The sequence below is a fragment of the Bubalus bubalis genome, chromosome 17 (genome assembly GCF_019923935.1).
Source record: "Bubalus bubalis isolate 160015118507 breed Murrah chromosome 17, NDDB_SH_1, whole genome shotgun sequence".
Lineage (NCBI taxonomy): Eukaryota > Metazoa > Chordata > Mammalia > Artiodactyla > Bovidae > Bubalus > Bubalus bubalis.
The window spans coordinates 66183427-66210275 of NC_059173.1; the positions used below are offsets into that span (position 1 = coordinate 66183427).

Genomic DNA, 26849 nt, shown 5'->3' on the forward strand with positions numbered 1-26849 from the left:
TTTATGTTACAGCAGGCGGAATTTTACTTCACCTTGAGTTGTGCTTTCTTGATTGCAGAGACCTCCTGAGCTGTGCTGCCAAAGGAAGCTGTGCAATCCCTGTTTGGTTGTCTCTGGCTTTCCACCCTCAGACCTCCCTTCTTCTCTAAGCTTGCTCTTCAGGCTTCTGGCGATCCTGTTAGCTTACCCTAGGCTTCTTCCAATAAGTATCTTTTCTGCTTAGGCCCTCTCAGTTCCCCTGAGATGGTGTGGACTTAGAGAGCTGAAACAAGATGCTGAGAATGGTCTTCAGTTATGCACAGGTGCCCCAAAGCAGATCGGTGATGTTGTTTTTATAGTTCTTCATATTGCAACTAAGAAGAACCTTTCTGGAAGAATTAGTAAACAGAAAGGGATGGGTGAAATGACCTTCGGAATACTCTTCAGATCCTTGCTACTGAGATAAAACTTACTTTGCTCCAGAATTTCCTTGTTGTTTCTGACCACAGAGCTGCCACACTGTGAAATAACTTTCTTAGTGATACTTGGAGTATTTCAGCAATGAAATTCTATACTGGATATAGTTCAAATATAGTGGATCATATATTGAATTATACTCTGATAAGTTACATTATAATGAAGTAGTATTGTAGACATTATATACACATAGAATAGGAAGGAAGGCTTTATAAATAATTGGCCGACTTCTCCAGGGAGAGGTTTATCATAGGCAAGGAGAAGTATCTTCTGTTTAATTAGTCAGTCAATTAATATTTAATTGATTTAATTAGTTCATATATTTGATGTATTATAGATACATCAAGAAAATACTGGGGGAAGAGGCAGAGACTGGTTTTACTTTTAACTTCTTTTCCTTAAAATATGTTGCAGAAATCACTGCAGCCGTCACTGTGATCTCTTCCCTCAGTTACTAGGAATGAATAGCCACACCTATTGACTCATGGCAGAGAGCAAAGAGGAACTAAAGAGCCTCTTGATGAAAGTGGAAGAGGAGAGTGAAAAGGTGGGGGGTTCAGGATGGGGAACACATGTACACCCATGGCTGATTCATGTCGATGTATGGCAAAAACCACTACAATATTATAAAGTAATTAGCCTCCAATTAAAATAAATAAATTAATTTTTTTTTAAAGTTGGCTTATTCATTCAAAAAACATTCAAAAAACTAAGATCATGGCATCCGGTCCCATCACTTCATGGCAAATAGATGGGGAAACAATGAAAACAGTGGGAGAATTTATTTTCTTTGGTTCCAAAATCACTGCAGATGGTGACTGCAGCCATGAAAGTAAAAGACGGTTGCTCCTTGGAAGAAAAGCTATGACCAACCTAGACAGCTTATTAAAAGCAGAAACATTACTTTACCAGCAAAGGTCCATCTAGTCAAAGCTATGGTTTTTCCAGTTGTCATGTATGGATGTGAGAGTTGGACTATAAAGAAAGCTGAGTGCCAAAGAATTGATGCTTTTGAACTGTGGTGTTGGAGAAGACTCTTGTGTCCCTTGGACTGCAAGGAGATCCAACCAGTCCATCCTAAAGGAAATCATCCTGAATATTCATTGGAAGGACTGATGCTGAAGCTGAAGCTCCAATACTTTGGCCACCTGATGTGAAGAATCAACTAATTGGAAAAGACCCTGGGGCTGGGAAAGACTGAAGGCAGGAGGAGAAGGGGATGACAGAGGATGAGATGGTTGGTTGGCATCACCAACGCGATGGACATGAGTTTGAGTAGGCTCTAGGAGTTGGTGAAGGACAGGGAAGCCTGGCATACTGCAGTCCATGGCGTCACAAAGAGTCGGACGTGACTGAGCCACTGAATTGAACTGAATTGACTTCGGATGTCACCTCCTCTCACATCCCCACCTGCCTCTGGTGGTGGGGTAGAGGCAGTGAGTGCTTGGAGGCCAAGGAGCAGGAGGGGCCAGGAGGGAAGGAGCCTGAATCTTCAGTGCAGCCTTTTTGCAGACTGGGAATAATTGAATGTTTTCAGTCCTGAATTTTTGGCTGAAACAGTGGTGCCGCTCCCTGAGAACTGGGATGTCTGTGTCTCCGCTTCTGTTCCTGAGTGTTGCTCGTGCTCTGTGTCCTGGGAGGGAAGGAGAAGGCTGGGAAGAGTCCAGCTGCAGCGGCGGCTGCCCTGGGGTGGACACGCCCTGCCTGTCCCTCAGCGGCTCTCCCTCTGGCAGCAGCAGCCTGTGTTCCCTGGGAAAACCCCTTCATGTCTGTTTCACGTGATCCAGCCTCATCTTTGCTTCCCCGTACTGATTTCAGTGGTCCAGGGGCCCCTGGTCTCCTTGTTTCCTGCCCCTGGGTGGAGCCACTGGGGCTGAGGCCTCATGGAGGACCCAGAAGAACCTTGCTGGGCTAGTTGTCTCCTCTACACCAAAGGGGATGCCAAAGAAGGGCGCCTTCTAACATGGAGAGGGCGCAGCAGCCACCTGATCCCGCCGCCCGCCACCTGCCTGGGCGACAGAAGGTAGAAACCATCTGTTTGTCCCAGTGTGACCAGATCTCACACAAAACACAGTAAGCAGGCGGGGATGTATCGTTCAGGACACACATAAGCCTGCCATTCCAGGGAGGATTCTGGCTAATTTAGATGTGAATGGAATTGCCCGGCTAGAGCTGATCACGGAAAGGTCGGGGTGTCTATATGCTCAGTGTCCTTCCCGCGCTGTGCATGCCGCTGCTGCGATTATGGGCATGAGGCTGGGCTGGGTTTTAGCTTCACTTTGGGGAGAGCTTTGACTTTGCCCAAGTGGAAAGTGTCAATTCCTCCCTTCCCTCTCATCCGCTTTTTCAAAGAAAACAAAATCTTTATTTTGTCCATTTCTGAGAAACTTGACATTTTAATTAAAATGCAAATGCACTGTTGGAGCTCTTAGGCTAAGGTAAAAAGGAGTGGACTGACAGTAAATTCAGTTGCCCCCCTGTCCACAGAACCGACCTCAACTCTCCATGCAGTTCACCCAGATCCAGGCCTTGCTGGGAGATGGCCTGGAGTGCAGGGCGCTGGTGGGGAAAGGCTGTGAGTTGGTTGGGTTTTTGCACTGCTACTTTAGTGTTTTTTTCAAATGTTTTAACTATTAATATAAGGCACAGCCAGAAACTTATTTTCTACATTTCTGTTTATGCATTTTCTTAATTGAATGTAACGAGACATATACATGCAAAATATATTGTATTACATATAGTTGGAACAAAATATTTATATAAAAGTTTGGCAAAACAGGACTTATTTTTACTACATGCAGTCTATTCCAGTACTTTCTGTTTGAACCTGGTCTAACCATGAGTGGACCAAGGCATTGATTGTTTTACCTACTTTGGGTCTCAAACTATGGTTTGAAAGACATGTTTAAGCAGTTGGTGAAGGGCACTTGGCGTGAAGGACAACTCAGGTAGGGGCCAGTGGAGGTGGAAAGGGTGGTGAAGACGTTTCAAAAATAGACTAAACTGGACTGCATAGCAGGAAAAATAAGTACCTGTGTTGGGGTCTCATTCTAGAACTTGGGCTGAGAAGTAGGCATGTGAAAGTGCCTAGGCAAATATCTTGTTTGGGTTCATGGTTGTACCTTCTTGTAAAGGATGATGATTTGTCTGTAGGACCTGAGTTTTCCTTAAGTCATTGCAGCCATTGTGGTCTGCCTTTAGTAAGAAAGAACATTCCCAAGCTTTATTATTGTGTATTATATGGCAGAACCTCAGCTACCCTTTCTGCTGGAATTTCTATGTCAGTTTGTAGCTGCAGTTCTTTATAGAACAAGGTCAGTAAATACTGACACACAACCCTGAGGCAGAAAGGTCCTCCTTACATCAGCAGCCGACTGCCCTTCACGACTGGCCCACGAGGAGGCGGCTGCTCTCCCGTTTTGCTGGTCCTTGCTCTTTGGGGCATTGGCAGAACCTGAATTTTACAGTCCGCACAGCCCAGCCGCCCGCCCCTGGTGGCTCATCATTAGCTTTCAAGTGATCACACTTAGGCTCTGGTCTCATCCTCCTTTAAGGAGGTTTCCTATTTGGAGGATTAGAGGAAGTTTCTGAGAAGTCAAGATAATGGGGCGGGAGAAGATTTTCTAGGATAAAAGGCTTCTAAGGGCTCTGAGAATATGGAGGAGGGAAGAGGGGGAAAGAGAAGGGAACCAGATTTTCTTGGTTTGGGTATTCATTTAAGGTGAGGATGACCTCGATTCATAAAGACTTTGCAACCTGATGCTTAATAGAGTTGGGCTTTAATATTTATAGCACGTTATGTAAATGCTGCCCCTCCAAGTGCTTCCTTAAATCCTCTTAGCTTATAAATGACAGCTTTGATTTCTAAAAAGAAAAACAGAAATCTTTTCATTTATCCAGCTTAAGAGTAGTAAACAATAGATGCTTAATGCCCGCCTTTCATGCCAGGTCCCAAAGGCTGAGACTTAGATTCTCGCGTGTATGGCTGTGCTTTGGAGCTGATCACAGCCGTGCATAACTAAGAGGGGAAAGTGGGTGCTGCACTATTGGTGGAAAGGCAGCTCCTGCAGTCGTGTGTAGCATGTCAGCTCAGCACTGCTCCAAGGTAAGTGGAAAACACAGAAACTACTTTGGAATGATTGTTGTTGTCATTTAGTCGCTTGGTCGTGTCCAACTTTTTTGTGATCCCATGGACTGTAATCTGCCAGGCTCCTCTGTCCCTGGGATTTCCCAGGCGAGAATACTCAAGTTGCCATTTCCTTCTCCAGAGGATCTCCCTACCCAGGAATCGATTAATGCTACTTCTTTTTTCTTCTAGTAATCAAGATTGTTAGGGAATTCAAATTTTGTGTTGATGATTTTAGGTTAAATGTCTACTCTAGGGAGATTGCAGTCATGCAATGGGTGTGAGCTAATGGAACTATGTGTTTGGTGGTGGTGTCAGTCCTTTCCCCTTAATTGTTCTGGGTGACATCAGTTATTTTGTAATTTTTATTTTTAAAAAAGTCCCCACTCACTGGGGCCTTCAGATCTCATGCAGAGAAGAGGGAAGAATTAAAAAACTTAAGCTCAGCTTTGGCAAATGTAAATTGCCAGGTCCTTGGAGGCTGTCATTTGCTCAGGAAATGTTTATTAAGTACCGTCTGTGCGCCGGGCTCTTTCCATTGCCCTGCGGTAATAAAGAAAAAGACGCAGCTTGCGTCCCAGGACAGCACTGTCAGTGCCGTGAGCCTGGGGCTAGAGAACGCAGGAGAACACAGGGATAGAAGCTGTTTGTTCAGAAGCAGGGCAGCCCACCAGGAGGACTCTTCTTCAAATAATTTGTCTGCCAAGTGGTTGGTGCTTACCTGTTTCCTGTGCTTTATTTGGACGCAGAGAGCTTTTACATCTGGTCAGATGACACAGGGGTGTGTTGGGTGAGGAGTCATAAGATTGACACTGAGTGGGGAATGGAAGGGCCGGACGCAGTGCTCAGGCCACTCAGGGTACTGTCAGTGGGCTCTGAGAGTGCATTCAGATATACTGTAGGGGCCTTGCTTAGAATAAAGAAAACAGACAGAACTGATTTGGTAATATCTATGTGGATTCAGACGCTTACTCCTTGGAAGAAAAGTTATGACCAACCTAGATAGCATATTCAAAAGCAGAGACATTACTTTGCCAACAAAGGTCCGTCTAGTCAAGGCTATGGTTTTTCCAGTGGTCATGTATGGATGTGAGAGTTGGACTGTGAAGAAGGCTGAGCGCTGAAGAATGATGCTTTTGAACTGTGGTGTTGGAGAAGACTCTTGAGAGTCCCTTGGACTGCAAGGAGATCCAACCAGTCCATTCTAAACGAGATCAGCCCTGGGATTTCTTTGGAAGGAATGATGCTAAAGCTGAAACTCCAGTACTTTGGCCACCTCATGTGAAGAGTTGATTCATTGGAAAAGACTCTGATGCTGGGAGGGATTGGGGGCAGGAGGAGAAGGGGACGACAGAGGATGAGATGGCTGGATGGCATCACTGACTCGATGGACTTGAGTCTGGGTGAACTCCGGGAGTTGGTGATGGACAGGGAGGCCTGGCGTGCTGCGATTCATGGGGTTGCAAAGAGTCAGACACGACTGAGCAACTGAACTGAACTGAACTGATGTGGACTCATCTATCTAGCACATCCCTAAGAATCAAGAAATTCATAAAAGTAATTCAAGCCTTTCTGTGCAGATGCATCCTTGCGAGAGCTGTCCACACTTACATAGCAGGTCTGAAGATCTGGTTTCTAAACTGAGTTGTGGAATTTGAAGGCAGAAAAGGAGAAGAGGGAAGCATTTTTAAAGGAATGGCCCAGTAACAGTATGATAAAATGACAGCTAACACTTTTAAAGTGAGGAGAAAAGAAGATCGACGACTGGAAAAGAAAAGATGTGATCACTCAAAATTTATCACCATCTGTTTCGTTTAGCATCAAGTGTGTTTGACTCATGGCAGGGGAGATATCTAAGCTTTCTAGGGTATAAGATTGAAATCTGAAATTTTGAACCGTTTCCCTGGTAATTCTCATGCAACCTTGTTTGAGTCTTTCTGTATTACAGACAGTATGGCAATTGATGGCCCCTGTTCTGCCTTTAGGTCTTCCCAGATGGCTCAGTGGTAAAGAATCCGCCTGCCAGTGCCTGCAATTGCAGGAGACATGGGTTTAATCCCCTGGAGAAGGAAATGACAACCCACTGCAGTATTCTTGCCTGGAAAACCCCACGGACAGAGGACCCTGGCGGGCTACAGTCTATAGGGTCGCAAAGAGTCGGACATGACTTAGCACAATTCTGCCTTTAGGAAGACAAAGCAATGTATACTCACTCTTAAAATATTCCCAGTCAAAATGTTTAAAATAAAAATTTGTTGCTTTAAGCATCAAATCCTCAGTTCTTTGAAAAACTTGACTCTTTAGAGGAGTCTGTTTCCTGAAAGATTGATGTTTTACTGCATGGGAAAATCACAGCACATAGAAAATAGTAATCTGTATTATTTAAAAAGTCACAGTTACTTTATAAGCAGTAAACTCTTACAGCAGTTTATAAATAATACTTTATGTATATTATTCAGTTATAAAATTTTGACTTGCAACTTGACTGAAACGTATCTGAACTTCTGCAGTGTTTTGTCTCTGCACCTGTCATTTGCTGTTTATTATATTTACTGTGCTAGATCGTAAATAGAACCCATCTTCCTGGACAGGAAATGTGTTGTTTCTAGCTTCTTGTTCATAAGAAATCCCAATAAAGGTTTATTGAATGACTAGTAAGGGAACAAGTTATACTGAGCTTTCTAATTAATCATTTTTACGGACCATGAACATACTTTCTATTATCTTTTCCCTCTTTGTGATTACACACTAAAATCTTGATGGTATTTGAACTGCATCTGGTGTATCAGGGTTGTCGGAACACTTGAATTGCTTCTTTCTGCCTTTGCTTTTCCCTTACTGAATTAAAAGGTGGAATCAGCATGAGATTTTGAGGAATGTGAATAGGTTAGGGGCTTCAAATGAAGCTCTGAAGTGTGTTCTCGTGGCAGGCGTGTTCTTGCCTTGATGGGGTCACTACGGTGAGGCTGGGGGCCATTGGAGAGGCATGTATCGCAGCATCGAGGGGAGGCTCACCTGTGTTCACTCTGTCGTTGGGCCCAGGTGACTGTGGAGGAGGTCATGACCACAACCGCCTACCTGGACCTTTTTCTGCGCAGCATCTCCGAGCCAGCACTGCTCGAGATCTTCCTGCGCTTTATCCTGTTGCACCGGCACGAGAATGTCCACATCTTGGATACGCTCACGAGCCGAATCAACACCCCATTCCGGGTAAGGAGAGCCCCAGTGGAAGGGAAGCTATGACTCAGGACGGAGTTCAGGAGAGTTTGTTTTGGGGATAAAACTGTGAATATTCTCTTCTTTTTATTTACCCTCCTTTTATTTTCCTTTCAGCCTTTACTTTTCTGTCTTGGAAGAGATGAGCTAGATTGTTTTGCTGTCTGGAGCCCTTCTGTCTGGGAGGTGGAAGTTCCTGCCTTTTCTAGACAGTTTTTTCAGTTTCTCTGGGTTGACACTTTCTTACATAGAACCGGCAGAATGTGCTTCTGAGGAGACAAGGAACAGGGGATGGGGCTGAAGCTCAAGTAAAGCCAAAGAACTGAAGTCTATCAAGTCTGGGTATTAGAGATCATATTTCTGTCCATAAGTGGTTTGAAATGCAAGTCTGGGCACGTGTGAATTGAGGTAGTCATTCTTTGTTTGGTGCTCTGATTAACTTTGAAAATCCTCTCATACCTTTAGTGTAATCCTTTGCAGCCCTCTCCCCATAGGCTGCCTCTGTTTAATTGCAATTATTATTTTAAAAGCAAAGGTATATTGGAAGAAAACGAAAACACTAGATTGCAAAGATCCATATACCCTAATGGTTATATATAAGCAGCATTATTGTAAGGAGCAGCGGCTGCGCTTTGTTGGAGCACCAAGGTAAGAGAAACCCAAGAAAGACGGTAGGTGTTGCAAGAGGGCATCAGAGGGCAAACACACTGAAACCATACTCACAGAAAACTAGTCAATCTAATCACACTAGGACCACAGCCTTGTCTAACTCAATGAAACTAAGCCATGCCCGTGAGGCCACCCAAGATGGGCGGGTCATGGTGGAGAGGGCTGACAGAATGTGGTCCACTGGAGAAGGGAATGGCAAACCACTTCAGTATTCTTGCCTTGAGAACCCCATGAACAGTATGAAAAGGCAAAATGATAGGATACTGAAAGAGGAACTCCCCAGGTCAGTAGGTGCCCAATATGCTACTGGAGATCAGCAGAGAAATAACTCCAGAAAGAATGAAGGGATGGAGCCAAAGCAAAAACAATACCCAGCTGTGGATGTGACTGGTGATAGAAGCAAGGTCTGATGCTGTAAAGAGCAATATTGCATAGGAACCTGGAATGTCAGGTCCATGAATCAAGGCAAATTGGAAGTGGTCAAACAAGAGATGGCAAGAGTGAATGTCGACATTCTAGGAATCAGCGAACTGAAATAGACCGGAATGGGTGAATTTGAACTCAGATGACCATTATATCTACTACTGCGGGCAGGAATCCCTCAGAAGAAATGGAGTAGCCATCATGGTCAACAAAAGAGTCTGAAATGCAGTACTTGGATGCAGTCTCAAAAACGACAGAATGATCTCTGATCGTTTCCAAGGCAAACCATTCAATATCACAGTAATCCAAGTCTGTGCACCAACCAGTAATGCTGAAGAAGCTGAAGTTGAATGCTTCTACGAAGACCTACAAGACCTTTTAGAACTAACACCCAAAAAAGATGTCCTTTTCATTATAGGGGACTGGAATGCAAAAGTAGGAAGTCAAGAAACACCTGGAGTGACAGGCAAATTCGGCCTTGGAATACGGAATGAAGCAGGGCAAAGACTAATAGAGTTTTGCCAAGAAAATGCACTGGTCATAACAAACACCGTCTTCCGACAACACAAGAGAAGACTCTACACATGGACATCACCAGATGGTCAACACCGAAATCAGATTGATTATATCCTTTGCAGCCAAAGATGGAGAAGCTCTATACAGTCAGCAAAAACAAGACCAGGAGCTGACTGTGGCTCAGATCATGAACTCCTTATTGCCAAATTCAGACTTAAATTGAAGAAAGTAGGGAAAACCACTAGACCATTCAGGTATGACCTAAATCGAATCCCTTATGATTATACAGTGGAAGTGAGAACTAGATTTAAGGGACTAGATCTGATAGAGTGCCTGATGAACTATGGACGGAGGTTCGTGACGTTGTACAGGAGACAGGGATCAAGACCATCCCCAAGAAAAAGAAATGCAAAAAAGCAAAATGGCTGTCTGGGGAGGCCTTACAAATAGCTGTGAAAAGAAGAGAAGTGAAAAGCAAAGGAGAAAAGGAAAGATATAAGCATCTGAATGCAGAGTTCCAAAGAATAGCAAGAAGGGATAAGAAAGCCTTCTTCAGCGATCAATGCAAAGAAATAGAGGAAAACAACAGAATGGGAAAGACTAGAGATCTTTTCAAGAAAATTAAAGGGAACATTTCATGCATAGATGGGCTCAATAAAGGACAGAAATGGTATGGACCTAACAGAAGCAGAAGATATTAAGAAGAGGTGGCAAGAATACACAGAAGAACTGTACAAAAAAGATCTTCACGACCCAGATAATCACGATGGTGTGATCACTGACCTAGAGCCAGACATCCTGGAATGTGAAGTCAAGCGGGCCTTAGAAAGCATCACTATGAACAAAGCTAGTGGAGGTGATGGAATTCCAGTTGAGCTATTCCAAATCTTGAAAGATGATGCTGTGAAAGTGCTGCACTCAATCTGCCAGCAAATTTGGAAAACTCAGCAGTGGCCACAGGACTGGAAAAGGCCAGTTTTCATTGTAATCCCAAAGAAAGGCAATGCCAAAGAATGCTCAAACTACCACACAATTGCACTCATCTCATACGCTAGCAAAGTAATGCTCAAAATTCTGCAAGCCAGGCTTCAGCAATACATGAACCATGAACTTCCTGATGTTCAAGCTGGTTTTAGAAAAGGCAGAGGAACCAGGGATCAAATTGCCAACATCCGCCGGATCATTGAAAAAGCAAGAGAGTTCCAGAAAAACATCTATTTCTGCTTTATTGACTATGCCAAAGCCTTTGACTATGTGGATCACAATAAACTGTGGAGAATTCTTAGAGAGATGGGAATACCATACCACTGACCTGCCTCTTGAGAAATCTGTATGCAGGTCAGGAAGCAACAGTTAGAACTGGACATGGAACAACAGACTGGTTCCAAATAGGAAAAGGAGTACATCAAGGCTGTATATTATCACCCTGCTTATTTAACTCATATGCAGAGTACATCATGAGAAATGCTGGGCTGGAAGAAGCACAAACTGGAATCAAGATTGCCAGGAGAAATATCAATAACCTCAGATATGCAGATGACACCACCCTTATGGCAGAAAGTGAAGAGGAACTAAAAAACCTCTTGATGAAAGTGAAAGTGGAGAGTGAAAAAGTTGGCTTAAAGCTCAACATTCAGAAAATGAAGATCATGGCATCCAGTCCCATCACTTCATGGGAAATAGATGGGGAAACAGTGGAAACAGTGTCAGACTTCATTTTTTTGGGCTCCAAAATCACTGCAGAGGGTGACTGCAGCCATGAAATTAAAAGACACTTACTCCTTGGAAGGAAAGTTATGACCAACCTCGATAGCATATTCAAAAGCAGAGACATTACTTTGCCAACAAAGGTCCGTCTAGTCAAGGCTATGGTTTTTCCTGTGGTCATATATGGCTGTGAGAGTTGGACTGTGAAGAAGGCTGAGCACTGAAGAATTGATGCTTTTGAAGTGTGGTGCTGGAGAAGACTCTTGAGAGTCTCTTGGACTGCAAGGAGATCCAACCAGTCCACTCTGAAGGAGATCAGCCCTGGGATTTCTTTGGAAGGAATGATGCTAAAGCTGAAACTCCAGTACTTTGGCCACCTCATGTGAAGAGTTGACTCATTGGAAAAGACTGATGCTGGGAGGGATTGGGGGCAGGAGGAGAAGGGGACGACAGAGGATGAGATGGCTGGATGGCATCACTGACTTGATGGACATGAGTCTGAGTGAACTCGGGAGTTTGTGATGGACAGGGAGGCCTGGCGTGCTGTTATTCATGGGATCGTGAAGAGTCGGACATGACTGAGCAACTGAACTGAACTGAACTGAAGCAGCATTATTTGCAATTTGCAAAGTGTCCAAGTTATAGAAGCAACCAAACTGTCGATCAACAAATGAATGGATAAAGAATATGTGGTGGGACTTCCCTGGTGGTCCAGTGGCTAAGAATCCACCTTCCAGTGCGGGGGACACAGGTTCGACCCCAGGTTCAGGAAGATTCTACATGCACAGGACAACTAATTCCGTGCCTCACAACTGATGAACCATCGGCGCTCTAGAGCCTGTGCTCTGCAACAGGAGAAACCTGTGCACTGGAGCTAGAGAGTAACCCCAACTAGAGAAAGTCCTTGGATGACAGTGATACCTAGTGCAGCCAAAAGAAGGAAAAAAAAAAAAAGAAAAAAAAAGGGAATGAAATTTTGCCATTTGCAAGAACTTGGATGGACTTGGAGGGCTTTATGCTAAATGAAGTAAGTCAGACAGAGAAACACATACTGTATAATACTGCTTATATGTAGAATTTAGAAAATACAACAAACTAGTAAGTAAAACAGACAAGAAGCTGACTCACAGCTATAGATAACGAATGTGGTTACCAGTGGTGAGCTGGAATGCGTAGGGGGAAAAAGGGATATTATGAAATCATGTGTGAAACTTTCGAAAACTGTAAAGCACTATAGAATTTAAAGAATTTTTCATTCAATAAAAACAAATCAAAAGCCTCAAAAAAAGTTGGTTTTTTGAAAAGATTGACAAAATTGACAAACTTTTAGCTAGACTACTAAGGAAGAAAGTAAGAAGAGTCAAATTAATAAAACCAAGATGAAAGAAGGGATATTACTATTGACCTTACAGAGCTAAAAAGGATTATGAGGGATACTGTGAACAACTATATGCCAAAATATTGGATACTTTAGATGAAACAGGCAAGTTCTAGAAAGATACAGTCTTCTGGGGCTGATTCAGGAAGAAATCGAAAATGTATAAACAAGTAAGAACTCTTGTGTTTCAAAGAACACCGTTAAGAAACTGAAAAGACAGCTGACACAATAGGAAGAAATCTGTGCAAGTCATGTCTCTGATAAGATACTTGTATGTAGAATTACAAACTCCTGGGACTCAATAATAAAAAGACAGATACAGGGTGCTGAGCACCTTGACAGTGATTTGCCCAGGTTACTATGGTGACATATAGAAAGGACTCAGAATGGGGAAAGGAGATGCTGAGGGGTAATCCTGGGAGAAAGAGAAGATTTCCTAGGAAAGGTGATGCCTAGGGTCAGTCTTAGAGAATAAGGAGGCTTTATCCTGCGGAAGAGACAGAGGAAGGCATTCCAGGCAGAGGAACGGAATGTGCAGAGGCATGGAGTGAGTGGAATGAAGTGCGTTGCTTCTGCCCAACTGTAAGGGGTGGCCTGTCCTGAGTCCAAGAGATGTTTTGGGGCACACCAAGTACAGTTCTTTCTCTGCAGCACTGTTACGAATTTCATTAACCAGGTTGTAAACTGGTCCTGGCTAGAAGACGGACTAGCATTTATTTTCCTGTACAAACAGTAAGAGCCTCAATTACTTATGTGGCTGGATAGAACAATAAATCCTTACTCCCCAAAGGGCACAGTGATTTTAGAATGCACCTTTGGGAACCTTCTCTGTTGGGCTCTTTATCCTTCCTTTTTGGAAGTTAGAGATGGCAAGAATTCTTTTTCTTTTTTTTTTAATGAAAAAAGTACTTAATGAAATACTTCAGGAAAGTATATCATCACTCCCTCAGCACTATGGGAAATGGAACTCAGGAAAATCTTTGCCCCAAAGCCAAGAAACAAATCAAAAGGAGTTGAGGTTTGGGGCTGGGGACTCTAGGTAGAGAGTTGGCCGGGGTATATGCAATTTTCTTTTAGCCCTATCTTGTGAAAAATCAATGTCATATTTGAAAATAACTAGAAGGGTCTTCTCTGGCACTCCAGTGGTTAAGACTCTGGGCTCCCAGTGCTGGGGATCCAGGATTTGACCCCTGGGGGTCAGGGAACTAGATCCCACATGTTGCAACTAAGACTCTGCATGCCTATTAATACAAGCTCCTGCATGCCATAACAAAGACTCCTCACAGCCAAATAAATAAATAAAATATTTAAAAAAGAAAATAGGAAAACAAATGACATAAATAGATCGTGTGTGTGTGTGTGTGTGTGTGTGTGTGTGTGTGTGTGTGTTGGGGAGTTGTAGGGGGCATGTTTATCTGGATCTTATATGAGCATAGGCATTTTTGTAGGAGAGTGATTCTGCATAGTGGCATAATCCCAGGGATAGATTGTCGAATCAAATCCTACAGGAGAACTGGTGGTCTGAATATACATTTTCTCTGGCAGCAGCATCTTTAAAAAAAATAAATAAATAAAACTACTTAAAAATGAAGGCCATTTTATTTTGTCATTCTGATTTATTTACCATCTTTGGGGTTACAGAGGTCCCTTCAGTGTCTGAAACAGAGTGTGTGTTTGTTGCTTCCAGCTTTGTGTGGTGTCCCTGGCATTATTTAGAACTCTCATCGGTTTACATTGTGAAGATGTGATGTTACAACTAATTCTAAGGTGAGTTGCCACCTTTTGTCTCCTTTAAAGAACAACCCTACACTATTGCTGTTTATTTTCCTTTGGTAATATGAGCTGAGTAAGGGCCATGCTTCTAAGAAAGAAAATAATCAAGAAAATCAGCTTAACTTCTGCATTATTTCCCAAGGTTAAAAGTATTTAGGGGGGCAAAGGCATTATATTATACATGTGCTCCTGGAAAAAAGAAATAGAACGTTTGGAAACTTTCAGAAGTATTATGAAAGCTCTTCTGGTCTGTAACTGAATGTCTTTCTCCCAAAGTACATTTTTAGGAGACTCATGTTATTGAGAACAACTTTTCTCAATATGAAATGCTGTTGGTGTATAGAAATTATTCTGTGACTTTTGCTTTAGTAATGGTATGGCTACAGTGCTCACTGCCTGGCTTGCAAGTATTTTTCAATTAAATTCGGTAAATATTTAATGAGTACTTCCTGTGTACAGTTCAGAAGGGCGTGGGTGGAGGGACGAACTGAAAAGGGCATCCGTGTACACAGGGCAGAGAAGGTCTATCCTTCAGATGTCCAGGTGGGAACGGTGTCATGAAGGGGCTGGGGTCTGGAGATGGGTGTCCGGAGTCAAAGTGGGCTGCCAGCAAGACGACATCAGTTTGGTCATTGGGCAGGAGACTCAGGGACACCGAATCCTGCCTCAGCCCAGCCTGTCCTCTCAGGGTCGCTGAGAGGAGCATCTGCTTTTGTGAAGGAAGAGAGCTGACGAGGGCCTGTGCTCCCGCACTCCCCTCCGTGGTCTGGACGCAGTAAGGAAAGAGCCAGCCAGCTCACCGGGTGCCTGCTCCACCCCCACCATCCATAGACCCTGCTGCTGACCCCTCCTGGGACAGAGGGTGCTGAGAGCAAGACAAGAGGGAGGAGACCTGCGCTGCCCCTGGTCCCACTGCAGTTTAGACATGGTGTGAGCAGGATTACTGAGGAGCTGGCGTTCCAAGAGGTGTCTGGCCCTGGAGAAGTTTCAGGGCATGGCCAAGTGTGGTCCTGGAAACAGCAGCAGAGACGTCATCCAGGAACTCATGAAAACACACATCCTTGGCCGTCTTCTCCCAGACAAGCTGAATCAGGAACTGGTGGTGGGTGGGGCCTGGCAAGCGGTGTTTTGTTTAGCTCCAGGGGATTCTGATGCCAGGCTAAGTTTGAGAACTACTGGTTTGAGGAAGGTGCAGTATAGACATGTCACCCTGCAAAAGGGAGCGATAGAAGCACCACAGGGGAGTCAGTGGGCGGCCTTGCAGAGTCACTGTTTTATAGGAGAATATCGCCTATTAATTTTGGGCTTCTGGAGGGTTTCAATCAGGCCATCAGTAACTGATCTTAGGGACTTAGCAAAGAACGAATCTGCTCATAAGTACATACCCTGGGTCGTTCAGGAGAGCATTCGTTTTCTGTCCTAAAAGGGTTACGTCCGCCTTGCATCAGGTCTCTCCTGATGTGACAGTGCATTAGCGCCTGGATGAAAGCCGTCAGAGCAGCTTGTTAAAGCCTTTTTGTTTGGTGTCAAAGCCAAAGTTCGCTTCCAACAAGGGTAAATCCTGGTTATATTTGAACGTTAGATCCTTGAATGTCGCTTCTTTGACAGCAGGGAAAGCAGCTGTCCTCTGCAGTGGGCCTGGAAGCCTGGCCCCATGTCCCAGCCCTGGTCACCAGGGGAGGCTGAGCCCGGGGGGCAGACGCCTCTGCCCAATGGCGTTGTCTACTCACAGGGCGGTGCTTGTGGTAAAAACTGTCCTCAGAGGTCGTATTTGTCAAAGCTTCTTTTGAGAGCCAGCTCTGTGCCTTATGAAGGTGAAGGAATCAGCTCGTGATTGAAATGCGCGTCCAAGTCAGTGCTTGGCATTTCCATGGAGAGTAAGGGCCTGTTGTTGCCCAGGAAAGTGTGTGGTTGCAGGTGCTGAATGGAGTCATGGAGAAAGCGCTGGGTGTAGCCTCTGATCCACCCCACTCCAGTACTCTTGCCTGGAAAATCCCATGGACGGAGGAGCCTGGTAGGCTCCAGTCCATGGGGTCGCTAAGAGTTGGGCACGACTGAGCGACTTCACTTTCACTTTTCACTTTCATGCATCGGAGAAGGAAATGGCAACCCACTCCAGTATTCTTGCCTGGAGAATCCCAGGGACAGAGGAGCCTAGTGGGCTGCCGTCTATGGGGTCGCATAGAGTCGGACACGACTGAAGCGACTTAGCAGCAGCAGCCTCTGATCCCAGTGCTCCCAGCCCGAGTTTCTTCTTTGTTTCCTTATTGAGGAGGATGATGAGAATATAATAGTAGTTGCCCTTTATTTACTACTTTCTGTATTTCTGATTCTGCCACATTGCCTGGGGAATCTGAGAAGAATGAGTTGGGACAGGTGTAGAGGTCAGCACGTGGTAGACACGCAGGAAACCTCTGCTTCCTATCTTTGTCACCTGAATGGCTGACCCACCTCCCACCCCTCATCCCCATTTAACAAGTACTTTTTCTGTTTTTTTTAAACTTTTTAGTTTGTATTAGAGTATAGCTGATTAACAATGTTGTGATAATTTCAGGCAGAGCAAGTATTTTTAATTGTAGTCAAATACACTCAACATTCAAAACACTAAGGTCATGGCATCCGGTCCCATCACTTCTTGGCAGATAGATGGGGAAACAGTGGAAACGGTGAGAGACTTGATTTTCTGGGGCTCCAAAATCACTGCAGATGGTGACTGTAGCCATGAAATTAAAAGACTCTTGCTCCTTGGAAGAAAAGCTATGAAAGCAAAGACATTACTTTGCCAATAAAGGTCCGTCTAGTCAAAGCTATGGTTTTTCCAGTGGTCATGTATGGATGTGAGAATTGGACTATAAAGAAAGCTGAGTGCTGAAAAATTGATGCTTTTGAACTGTGGTGTTGGAGAAGACTCTTGAGAGTCCCTTGGACTGCAAGGAGATCCAACCTGTCCATCCTAAAGGAGATCAGTCCTGGGTGTTCATTGGAAGGTCTGACATTGAAGCTGAAACTCCAATACTTTTGCCACCTGATGCCAAGAATTGACTCATTAGAAAAGACCCTGTTGCTGGGAAAGATTGAAGGCGGGAGGAGAAGGGGACGACAGAGGATGAGATGGTTGGATGACATCACTGACTCAATGGACATGAGTTTGAGTAAACTCCAGGAGTTGGTGATGGACAGGGAAGCCTGGCGTGCTGCAGTCCATAGGGTTGCAAAGAGTTGGACACGACTGGGCAGCTGAACTGAGTCAAATACATAGAACCTAACCACACAGCTCAGTGACGTGCATTCACGCTACTGTGCAGCCGTTGCCACCATCCATCTCCAGAATTGTTCTCACCTCACAAAGAAAACCCCTTCTGTACCCCTTAAATCCTCACTCCCTGCCTGCCCCCCAACCCTCCCCAGCCCATGGCAGCACTATCCCGCCTTCTGTTGCTCTGAATTCTCCTCTTCTAGGTACCTCATGTAAGGACTCATGTAGTATTTGTCTTTTGGTGCCTGATTTATTTCACTTAGCACAGTGTCTTCAAGAGTCTTTCATGTTGTAGCGGGTGTCAGAATTTCCATCCTTTTGAAGCCCGAATAATACACCATCATTTACACCACATTTGTTACTCACTTATCTGTCACTGGACATTTTGGATTGCTTCCCGTTTTAGCTGCAGTGAATAACCCTGCTGTGGCCGCAGATACTCAGATATGTCTCTTCAGAACTCTGCTCTCACTTCTTGTGTGTAGATATCCAGAAGTGAAGTTGCTGGATCATTCTGTGAAAAATTTTTTTTCTACAATAGCTGCACATTTTATAAGTCCACTGACAATGCACAGAGTTCTGGTTGCTCCACATCCTTGCCAATACTTATTATTTTCTGTTAAACTAAAAACTTTTTTTTTTAGAAATTTACTTTTGTTTATTTGGCTGCATTGAGTCTTAGCTGTGGCACACAGGCTTAGCTGCCCTGCAGCATGTGGGATCTTAGTTCCTTTACCAGGGATCAAACCCGAGTCCCCTGCCCTGGAAGCAGATTCTCAGTGACTGGACCATTAGGGAAGTTCCCTAAAAATGGTATTTTGGCAATCAAGTAAAAATGACACGCAGATTTAAAGAACCAGCTGGGGATTTTAGAAGTGGAAACTGTAATTATTAAAATGAAAAAACTGAGTGTTTAGGGTAGATAACATTTAAGATACAGATTAAGAGAGAATTAATGCGATTGAAGAAGTTACTACTAAGTTTGCAGCAGAAAGAGATAAGGAGATTTACAATTGTGAGAACAAGGCTGTGAACAGTGGAGGCTGTAATGATAAGATATGTATCCAGTTAGGTCCATCTAGTCAAAGCTGAGTCATGTATGGACGTGAGAGTTGGACCATAAAGAAAGCTGAGTGCCAAAGAATTGATGCTTTTGAACTGTGGTATTGGAGAAGGCTCTTTGAAAGTCTTGAACTGCACGAAGATCAAACCAGTTAATCCTAAAGGAAATCAGTCCTGAATTGGAAGAACTGATGCTGAAGCTGAAACTCCAATACTTGGGCCACCTGATGCGAAGAATTGACTCATTGGAAAAGACCCTGATGCTGGGAAAGCTTGAAGGCAGGAGAAGGGGACGACAGAGGATGAGATGGTTGGATGGCATCACTGACTCGATGGACATGAGTTTGAGCAAGCTTAGGGAGTTGGTGATGGACACGGAGGCCTGGCGTGCTGCAGTCCATGGGGTTGCAAAGAGTTGGACACAACTGAGCAACTGAACCAAACTGAGTCCCTCTTATCTTTGGTTCTGTTTTCCAACGTTTCAGTTACCTATGGTCAACTGTGGTCCAGAAATATTAAGTGGAAACTTCTGGAAATAAACAGTTCATAGGTTTTAAATTGTGTGCTGTTCTGAGTAGTGTGATGGAATCTCAGGCCTCCCCTGCCAGGATCCCCAGTTATCGACAGAGTCTGCCCCTGATATCCAGCCATCAACATCTTCATGGCTCAGTGATCCAGGGTCACCTTAAGTACACGTTCGTCCTTTGTATTACGTCAGAAGATCAGTGGCAGCCTGAGCCTGCATCCCAAGGCTGACATTATTCACCTGCCTTCATGCCATCATGTAGGCATTTCATGGTCTCAGATCATCACAGGAAGGGAGAGAACAGCACAGTAAGACACTTTGAGAGACAGACTGCATTCACATAACTTTCATTACAGTATATGGTTATAATTGCTATATTTTATTACTGGATACTCCAAAAATGGATCCATGAGCTAACGCGTTGTGTACTCTAGGGTGAAAACTGAATAGGCCAGACCCTATTATCACTGGATAAATGAGCTGGATGTGATTTTTTTGTCATTCTGCAGTACCATTTTGTAAATTAAAATGTTGATGTTATCATGTCTGTCCATTTTCTAATACTAAAACTTTTCTAAAGTTGGGGAAAAATAGCTATTACTGGCTGTTGTTGCTATTCTCTTCCTGAGCCTAATCTATAAACTAAACTTTATCATAGGTTTGTATGTATAGAAAAAAGCACAGTATTTATAGGGTTCAGTACCATCCGCTGTTTTGGGCATCACTGGGGGTCTTGGAGTGTATGTCCTGCAGATAAGAGGGGCTTACTGTAATGAGAACAGTGTCTTTTCTGACTTAGAATCTGTACCAAAAGCAAAGGCAATGAAAAGTCCTTATTTTTCTAGCCATTTAGACGTTAAGGGACCTGCGAGATGTGTTTATGCCCTTTTCTGTTGCTGCTGTAGTCGCTCGAGTGTGCGTGACAGACTGTAGATCTGAGAGGCAATAGAGCAGTGACGGTTATGTGACTCCTTTTAGTGAGGTCAGTTGTTACGTGATAAAACTACATCAATTTTTGTTGCAACCCAAACACTCTTAACTATTGACATTTCAAAGTGATAATCTGTTTGTAACTGATTTTTTTTTCCTTTAGCAAGATAATCAGTAGTAAGTTGGAATAAGGTACCGAGAAGGCAATGGCACCCCACTCCAGTACTCTTGCCTGGAAAATCCCATGGACGGAGGAGCCCGGTAGGCTGCAGTCCATGGAGTCACGAAGAGTCGGACACCACTGAGCGACTTCACTTTCACTTGTCCCTTTCATGCATTGGAGAAGGAAATGGCAAGCCACTCCAGTGTTCTTGCCTGGAGAATCCCAGGGGTAGGGGAGCCTGGTGGGCTGCCGTCTGTGGGGTCGCACAGAGTCAGACACGACTGAAACGACTTAGCAGCAACAGCAGATAGGCTATTTAGGGGCACAGAAAATGTAAGGAAAATTGTCCACCTCGTAGGATGTGACCTGTGATGGGCCAAAGGCAGGCAGGGACTGCTGACAGGCAGACTGCTGCTGCTAAGTCACTTCAGTCGTGTCTGACTCTGTGCGACCCCATAGACGGCAGCCCACCAGGCTCCCCCGTCCCTGGGATTCTCCAGGCAAGAACACTGGAGTGGGTTGCCATTTCCTTCTCCGATGCATGAAAGGGACAACTGGAAGTGAAGTCGCTCAGTCATGTCTGACTCTTAGCAACCCCATGGACTGCAGCCTACCAGGCTCCTCCATCCATGGGATGTTCCAGGCAAGAGTACTGGAGTGGGGTGCCATCCCCTGACAGGCACACACCTGACAGATTACATGCCCCCCCCGCCCCTCCCCCTGTACCCTCTCTCCCAGTCCTCCCCCCCTCCCAGCCCGCGCCCCCACCCCCCGCCCCTCTGTGCCCCACCCCCCTGCCCCCACCGTGTTCATGACACTTCCCAGTTTAGGCACCATTGGGTTGCTTAATACCCTGAATGCCACTTCTGAATATTCTGGTTGGGGTTTTTCTTTCACAAGGGCTGGTCCTTTGTCGGGTTTATGAACTGCATCACCTTTTGTGTTCAGGTAGAAACTATTTTGCTCAAAGAGAAGCTGTCTGTTCACTTCAGGAACGTTCCCCTCTTCTGTGAGCATTAGGTTTCTGGAGGAGAGGGGAAAAGAAGCCAACTTAGGGTACAGTGAATAGGAGAAATACGGCCAAAACGTCTTTGAAAAACAAAGGAGCTTTTTGAAATTCACTCACATTGCTTTTAAGATTTTGGCCCGTTGGTGCATACTGAGATCGCTATCACCTCCTCAGAAGCGTCGCGCGTGCCCGTCACACCTGACCGCGCTGTTTGTTTTTATACTCAGTGTAGCAGCAGGCAGTGTGTACGCTCTGTTATTGATTGGTTGTCACTGAATTGTTTCAGAAGTGATGATGATTTATTTTAACGAGCGATATCCAATAACATAGAACATGGACCCAGGGTTGCAGAGGGCCAGGGAGATAATGAAAAAAGCGAGGACAATGTAGGAAAGAGTTTTTTTTCCTGCTGTATTGGGATGGCTTTGAGTAACCTGAGCCTCTAAAGCCATTTGTTAGTTTCCGATTATGTAATATTTACTGCTTCCTGAACTTAAATAAAATCCCACCCCAGGCAAATATCGTTGAAATGAAAAGATAGTTTGATGCCAGACATCTGTACGAAGTTTCCTAAGTGATTCTCCTGCTGTCATCAGCCACTTAATCCCGATGGGCGACGTTTGGGGAACGTCTGAGTCCACTCTGTTTCTCATCTCTCTCTGTAACTGAGGGCAGATGGGGGTTATTGTGTGGTCCCCCCACGCTTCTCTCTGGGTTAGTCGTTCATTATAGAAGCACAGTAGTAGAAGTCCTGCTTTAAATGCAGGGGTGTTATTCATTTGGGTTGACTCTCCAATTTCTAATTGTATAGAACCCTCTCCTTCAACCACTGGGGGATCCCTTTATTTGATTTACTCAGAAGAAAATTCTTAGTTTCTACGGAAAGTGTGTATTTGCAAAGTTGCAAATTCCCAATCACTATTTATTCTAATATAATGCCAAGCTACCCACCGGTGATATTTGATAAATAGCACTATTAAGTTTGGTCCACTGTTCCATTTTTTTTTTTATTCTTTGAATAAAGAGTAGAAATCTATGTATATCAACTTAAGTCATGAAATATGCTTGGTTTGAGCTGTAAGTAGTCATCAAGTTCCTGGAGTATATAAAAGCATTGAAGCAGGTTGTTTCTTAAATAATTAATGATGAGAATAAGGATACAATATAAATCCTGTATAATGTGAATTTCCCCGGGCCTCTCTCGCCTGTGACGGCAGAAGAGTTCGCATCGGCAACCACAGGACAGGCTTCCCTGGCTCTTGCCCGCCCCCCTGCCCCTTGTCTGAGACCGTGGCCCCTGTGGGAGCCCAAGGGTGGGGTCTTGCACGGGCTCCGCACACGTCTGTGCCCCGGTGCAGTTGCCACAGGAGCGTCTCTGCTGAGCCCTTGATCCGTGCTGCCTCCCTCGGTCCCTGCCATGTCCCCGCTCCTGAGAGGGCTCGGGGGTGATGGAGGGCACGAGGGCTGGACCAGCACGGCCTCCCTGTGTGTCCTTGGGGCCAGAACCGTGCAGGCCAGAGAAGGCTTCTCTCCTTTGCATCACTCTTGGTCCACAAAGCGACTCCTCTCACCGAGATCCTCGTGAAAAGAGCTCTTCCATTTCCTGCCTATAGGATCTGTTTCCTCTCCAGTAGGACTCAGGCACACATCCCCTGAGGATGAGGATAATAGACCGGGCCCGTTTCCCACACTGCCTCTCCTGTCTTTGCTGTTTGTTCTTAGACCCTCTGAGTTCCATGAACCTGCACTTGCAAGTCAATACTGCTGCGTCAGACGCGCGGGGTGTGTCTGGATCTTAGAGATGGGGTCTAGGCTCAGGTGTCTGTGTGTGTCGTGTGCATATGAGTGTGGGAGGGCAGACTGCGTCTGCCTTACTTGGCCATCTAGCTAAGGTTTGGGTTGAATGAGGCATGATTTGATTTACTGATTAAAGGTAGTAGCACTAGCGGTAAAGAACCCACCTCCTCTTATATGCTCCGCCAGTGTAGGAAACGCAAGAGGCATGGGTTCGATCTCTGGGTCGGGAAGATTCCCCGGAGGAGGGCATGGTAACCCGCTCCAGTATTCTTGCTGGGGAATCCCATGGACAGAGGAGCCTGGCGACAGTCCATACGGTCACAAAGAGTCGGACATGACTGAAGTGACTTAGCACAATTTAAGTATTTATTTATATATCTTTATTTGTATTTATGTTACTTATTTGATTGCCTGTGGCATGTGGAATCTAGTTCCCTGACCAAAGAACGAATCCAGGGCCCCTGCATTGGGAACCTGGAGTCTTAGCCTCTGGACCACCCGGGAAGTCCTTGATTTATTTTTTGAGAACTGAAGGTTCAGTGGCAAGCTTGTCATTTCATACCATGAATGTTACAAAGACCAATGTGTAAGGTGCTATGAAGAGAATGAAATCTCTTTTCCTCCTTGACCCAGGCACTTGCAGCAGGTCAGTCATTAATGCAAACATAGGTTTTCCTCTTGTGGATCCGCAGGAGCTGTGGAAGATGGCTCAATGTTTACTGGCCTCGGGACATACCCTGGAAGTTGTACTTTTATCTTTTTCTCTGAATCCTTAATCATCGCTTGTTTTCCTCTGTACTGCCTCTCTCTTGAAAGCTAAATACAGAAACAAAAACATGCAGGTTTATTGAAGATTGCAGTTGTCCGCCTCAGGGCTCGGGGTCTCTGGAATTGGCTCCTGCACAAACGTGGGGCACTTGGCTCTGGCCATGAGGCTTCCGTCCTGTTTGTTCCATCTTTGTTTAAACAAACAGCGTGATCTTTCTCCCTGTTAGGAAAGGAAGCCACTGAAACGCTCTTGATTCCAGCCTCTCAGCCTGCCGGTGTGCTCCGAGTGTGTCAGAAATGGCTGCCCACATGCTCTTGTCCCCAGCTGTGTGATGATCCTGAGATGCTCTTGTCCCCAGCTGTGTGATGGTCCTGAGGTGCTCTTGTCCCCAGCTGTGTGATGGTTCTGAGGTGCTTTGTCACCCACTCCCAAGAGTGCTTGGTGTGAAACGGGGCCCAGTGCTCCATGCTGAGCCCTGCGCCACTGTGATGTTGTGGTTCGTGAGAAGAAATACATGTTTGGTCTTTGTCCTTTTTCTTCTGAGCCCCTGATACCCGGGGAGAGGAGAAGGCTGAATTAAGTGCCAATGGTCAGTGATTCAAAATTAGCCATGACCGCAGTGAAACCTCCATAAACCCCCACAACCGCTGGCTTTGGAGAGCCTCCCGTTGGTGGAGGTGCTGGCAGAGAGGGGCCAGGAGATGACATGGAACCTCCATAGCCTCCCCCACCGCTGACCCCCTGCATCTCTCCATCAGACTGTTCCTGAGTTACAGCCTTTCCTAAAAACCAGTGACCTAGTAAGTAATGTGTCTCTGAGTTCTTTATTTACAAAAGAGAAACAGACTCACAGATTTAGAGAAGAAACTTAGGTGGTGGGGGAATAGTTAGGGAGTTTGGGATGGACAGGTACACACTGCTGTATTTTAAGTGGGTCCATCCTAAAGGAGATCAGGCCTGGGTGTTCATTGGAAGGACTGATGTTGAGGCTGAAACTTCAACATTTTGGCCATCTGATGCGAAGAGCTGACTCATTTGAAAAGACCCTGATGTTGGGAAAGATTGAAGGCAGGAGGATCAGGGGACAACAGAGGATGAGATGGTTGGATGGCATCACCAACTCGATGGACATGGGTTTGGGTGGACTCCTGGAGTTGGTGATGGACAGGGATGCCTGACGTGCTGCGGTTCATGGGGTTGTAAAGAATCGGGCATGACTGAGCGACTGAACTGAACTGAACCAGCCAGGACCTACTGTATAGCACAGGGCACTCTGCTCAATGTTACGTAGCAGCCTGGATGGGAGGGGAATTGGGGGAAAATGGACACATGCATGTATCTGGCTGAGTCCTTTTGCTGTCCACTGGAAACTGCCACAAGATTGTTAGCTGGCTGTGCTCCGATATAAAATTAATAAGTTAAAAAAAAAGCCTCTGAGTTCTGTGCACTGCTCTAGCAAATTGATCAAACCAAGAGGGGGTTGTTGGAACCTCAGGAGCACAGGTGACAGCCTGGACTTGTGACTGGCATCTGAAGTGTGTGTGTGTGTGTGTGTGTGTGTGTTGGGAAGTCTTATAGGACCAAACCCTCAGCCAGTGGGCTCCACGGCCACCTCCGAGTAGACAGTGCCAGACTTGAGTTGAACCGAAGGACACCTTCAGCCTGGAGCACTGCTTGCTTGGCGGTGTGGGGACACCACCCACCTTACATACAGCTCCTTCAGAACTGGTGCCAGAACGCTGTGGCACAATATTCTCATGGCCCCACGGGAGAGCAGGAGAGCAGGCTGGCGCTCTGGCAGGGCCTTTGCCCTTCTGTGCAGCTTCTGTCATCCGGCGCCCACTCTGAGCACTGCCCACGGGATCATGAGGCAGAACTCTTGAAGGAGGTTCTGCTTCTGGGAGCACGTCATGTTGAGAAGGCAGACGCCAAAACAGTTGTGATTCTGATAGCAGTGCCTTAGCAGAGGGCCACGAGCGTAGTGGAGGCAGAGGGTGTCTCCACCTTGGAGTGGGAAGCCCGGATGCCTTCCTGGAGAAAGCGACACTGAAGCTGGAGTTTGCAGGACGACAAGGCAGGTGTCTGGCAGGGGCAGGGGAAGCATGCTGCAGAGAGAGGTTACAGCAGAGGTGAAGGCCCGGGGCGCAGAGGGGCAGCGCATCCATTAAGAGTGGGGAAGTTTGGGGACGCTAAACTGTGAGGGCCCTTAGATCTGCTGTCGGAAAAAGGCAGCCCTTGACAGGCTTGAAGCTCAGGAGTGAGCCCAGGGGGCTGGAGTGAAGGTGCAGAAAGGATGAGCCCCCAGATCACGGGAATGGATCTGCAGACACTGAACGCGGCCCTTTTTGTCTTCCAGGTATCTGATCCCTTGCAATCACATGATGCTGAGTCAGAGGTGGGCTGTGAAGGAGAGAGACTGTTACTCTGTGTCTGCGGCCAAGCTGCTCGCCCTGACCCCCGCCTGTTGCTCCAGCGGGATCACCCTGACACTTGGGAACCAGGAGAGGGATTATATTCTCTGGTCACAGTGCAGGCGTGACAGCCCAGGTAGGGGTGTGGCCGGCCTGCATCACTGACCCTTTAGCGATAGAAAGTGACAAGAGGCCAGGGGAGGAATTCAGCAGGGCTTTCCGGGCCTCTTGCTGCAGCCCAAGAACAAGAAACAGATGCCCTTGCTTGCTCCCCAAGCCGGGGGCCAAGCTGGTCCCTTAAATGGGGTGAGGGTGGGGTCAGGGGGTGGCTTGGGTGGTCTGCCGACCCCCTGGTGGTGCTGTGCCCCGGGACCGTGCTCAGCGCCCTGCTTTTGCTTCTGGCGCCGGAGGGGGGGGGGGGGGGTGGCAGTTCAGTTCAGGCCTTTTTGTGTGCTGTTTTTCATAATTTGCCCCATCTGTGCATGCATGAAGTTATTTTTAGTTCCTTATAGCTTCTTTGTATTCTGTTGCTGGAGGGGAAGAGGAGATGCACGTCCAGGTGTAAGCACTGAAGCGTGGGGTCCCAGGTCCCAGCCTGCCAGGCAGCCCTCTCTAGTGATAGTCTTTATAAACAAAAGGATACCGGATTCCATCTCTCCCTG

At 45.8% G+C, this 26849-nt stretch overlaps 1 protein-coding gene across 5 annotated transcripts in view; it reads left to right on the forward strand.

Annotated features, from left to right (window-relative positions):
- FHIP1A (FHF complex subunit HOOK interacting protein 1A) overlaps positions 1-26849 on the forward strand; it is a 312881-nt gene that overhangs the window by 267061 nt on the left and 18971 nt on the right. For all 5 annotated transcript variants that reach the window (XM_044930522.2, XM_044930521.2, XM_044930526.2 and 2 more), the window contains 3 exons: positions 7625-7792; positions 14179-14258; positions 26133-26323. In XM_044930522.2, the coding sequence (XP_044786457.2) occupies positions 7625-7792; positions 14179-14258; positions 26133-26323 (439 nt within the window). The remainder of the gene's footprint in view (positions 1-7624; positions 7793-14178; positions 14259-26132; positions 26324-26849) is intronic.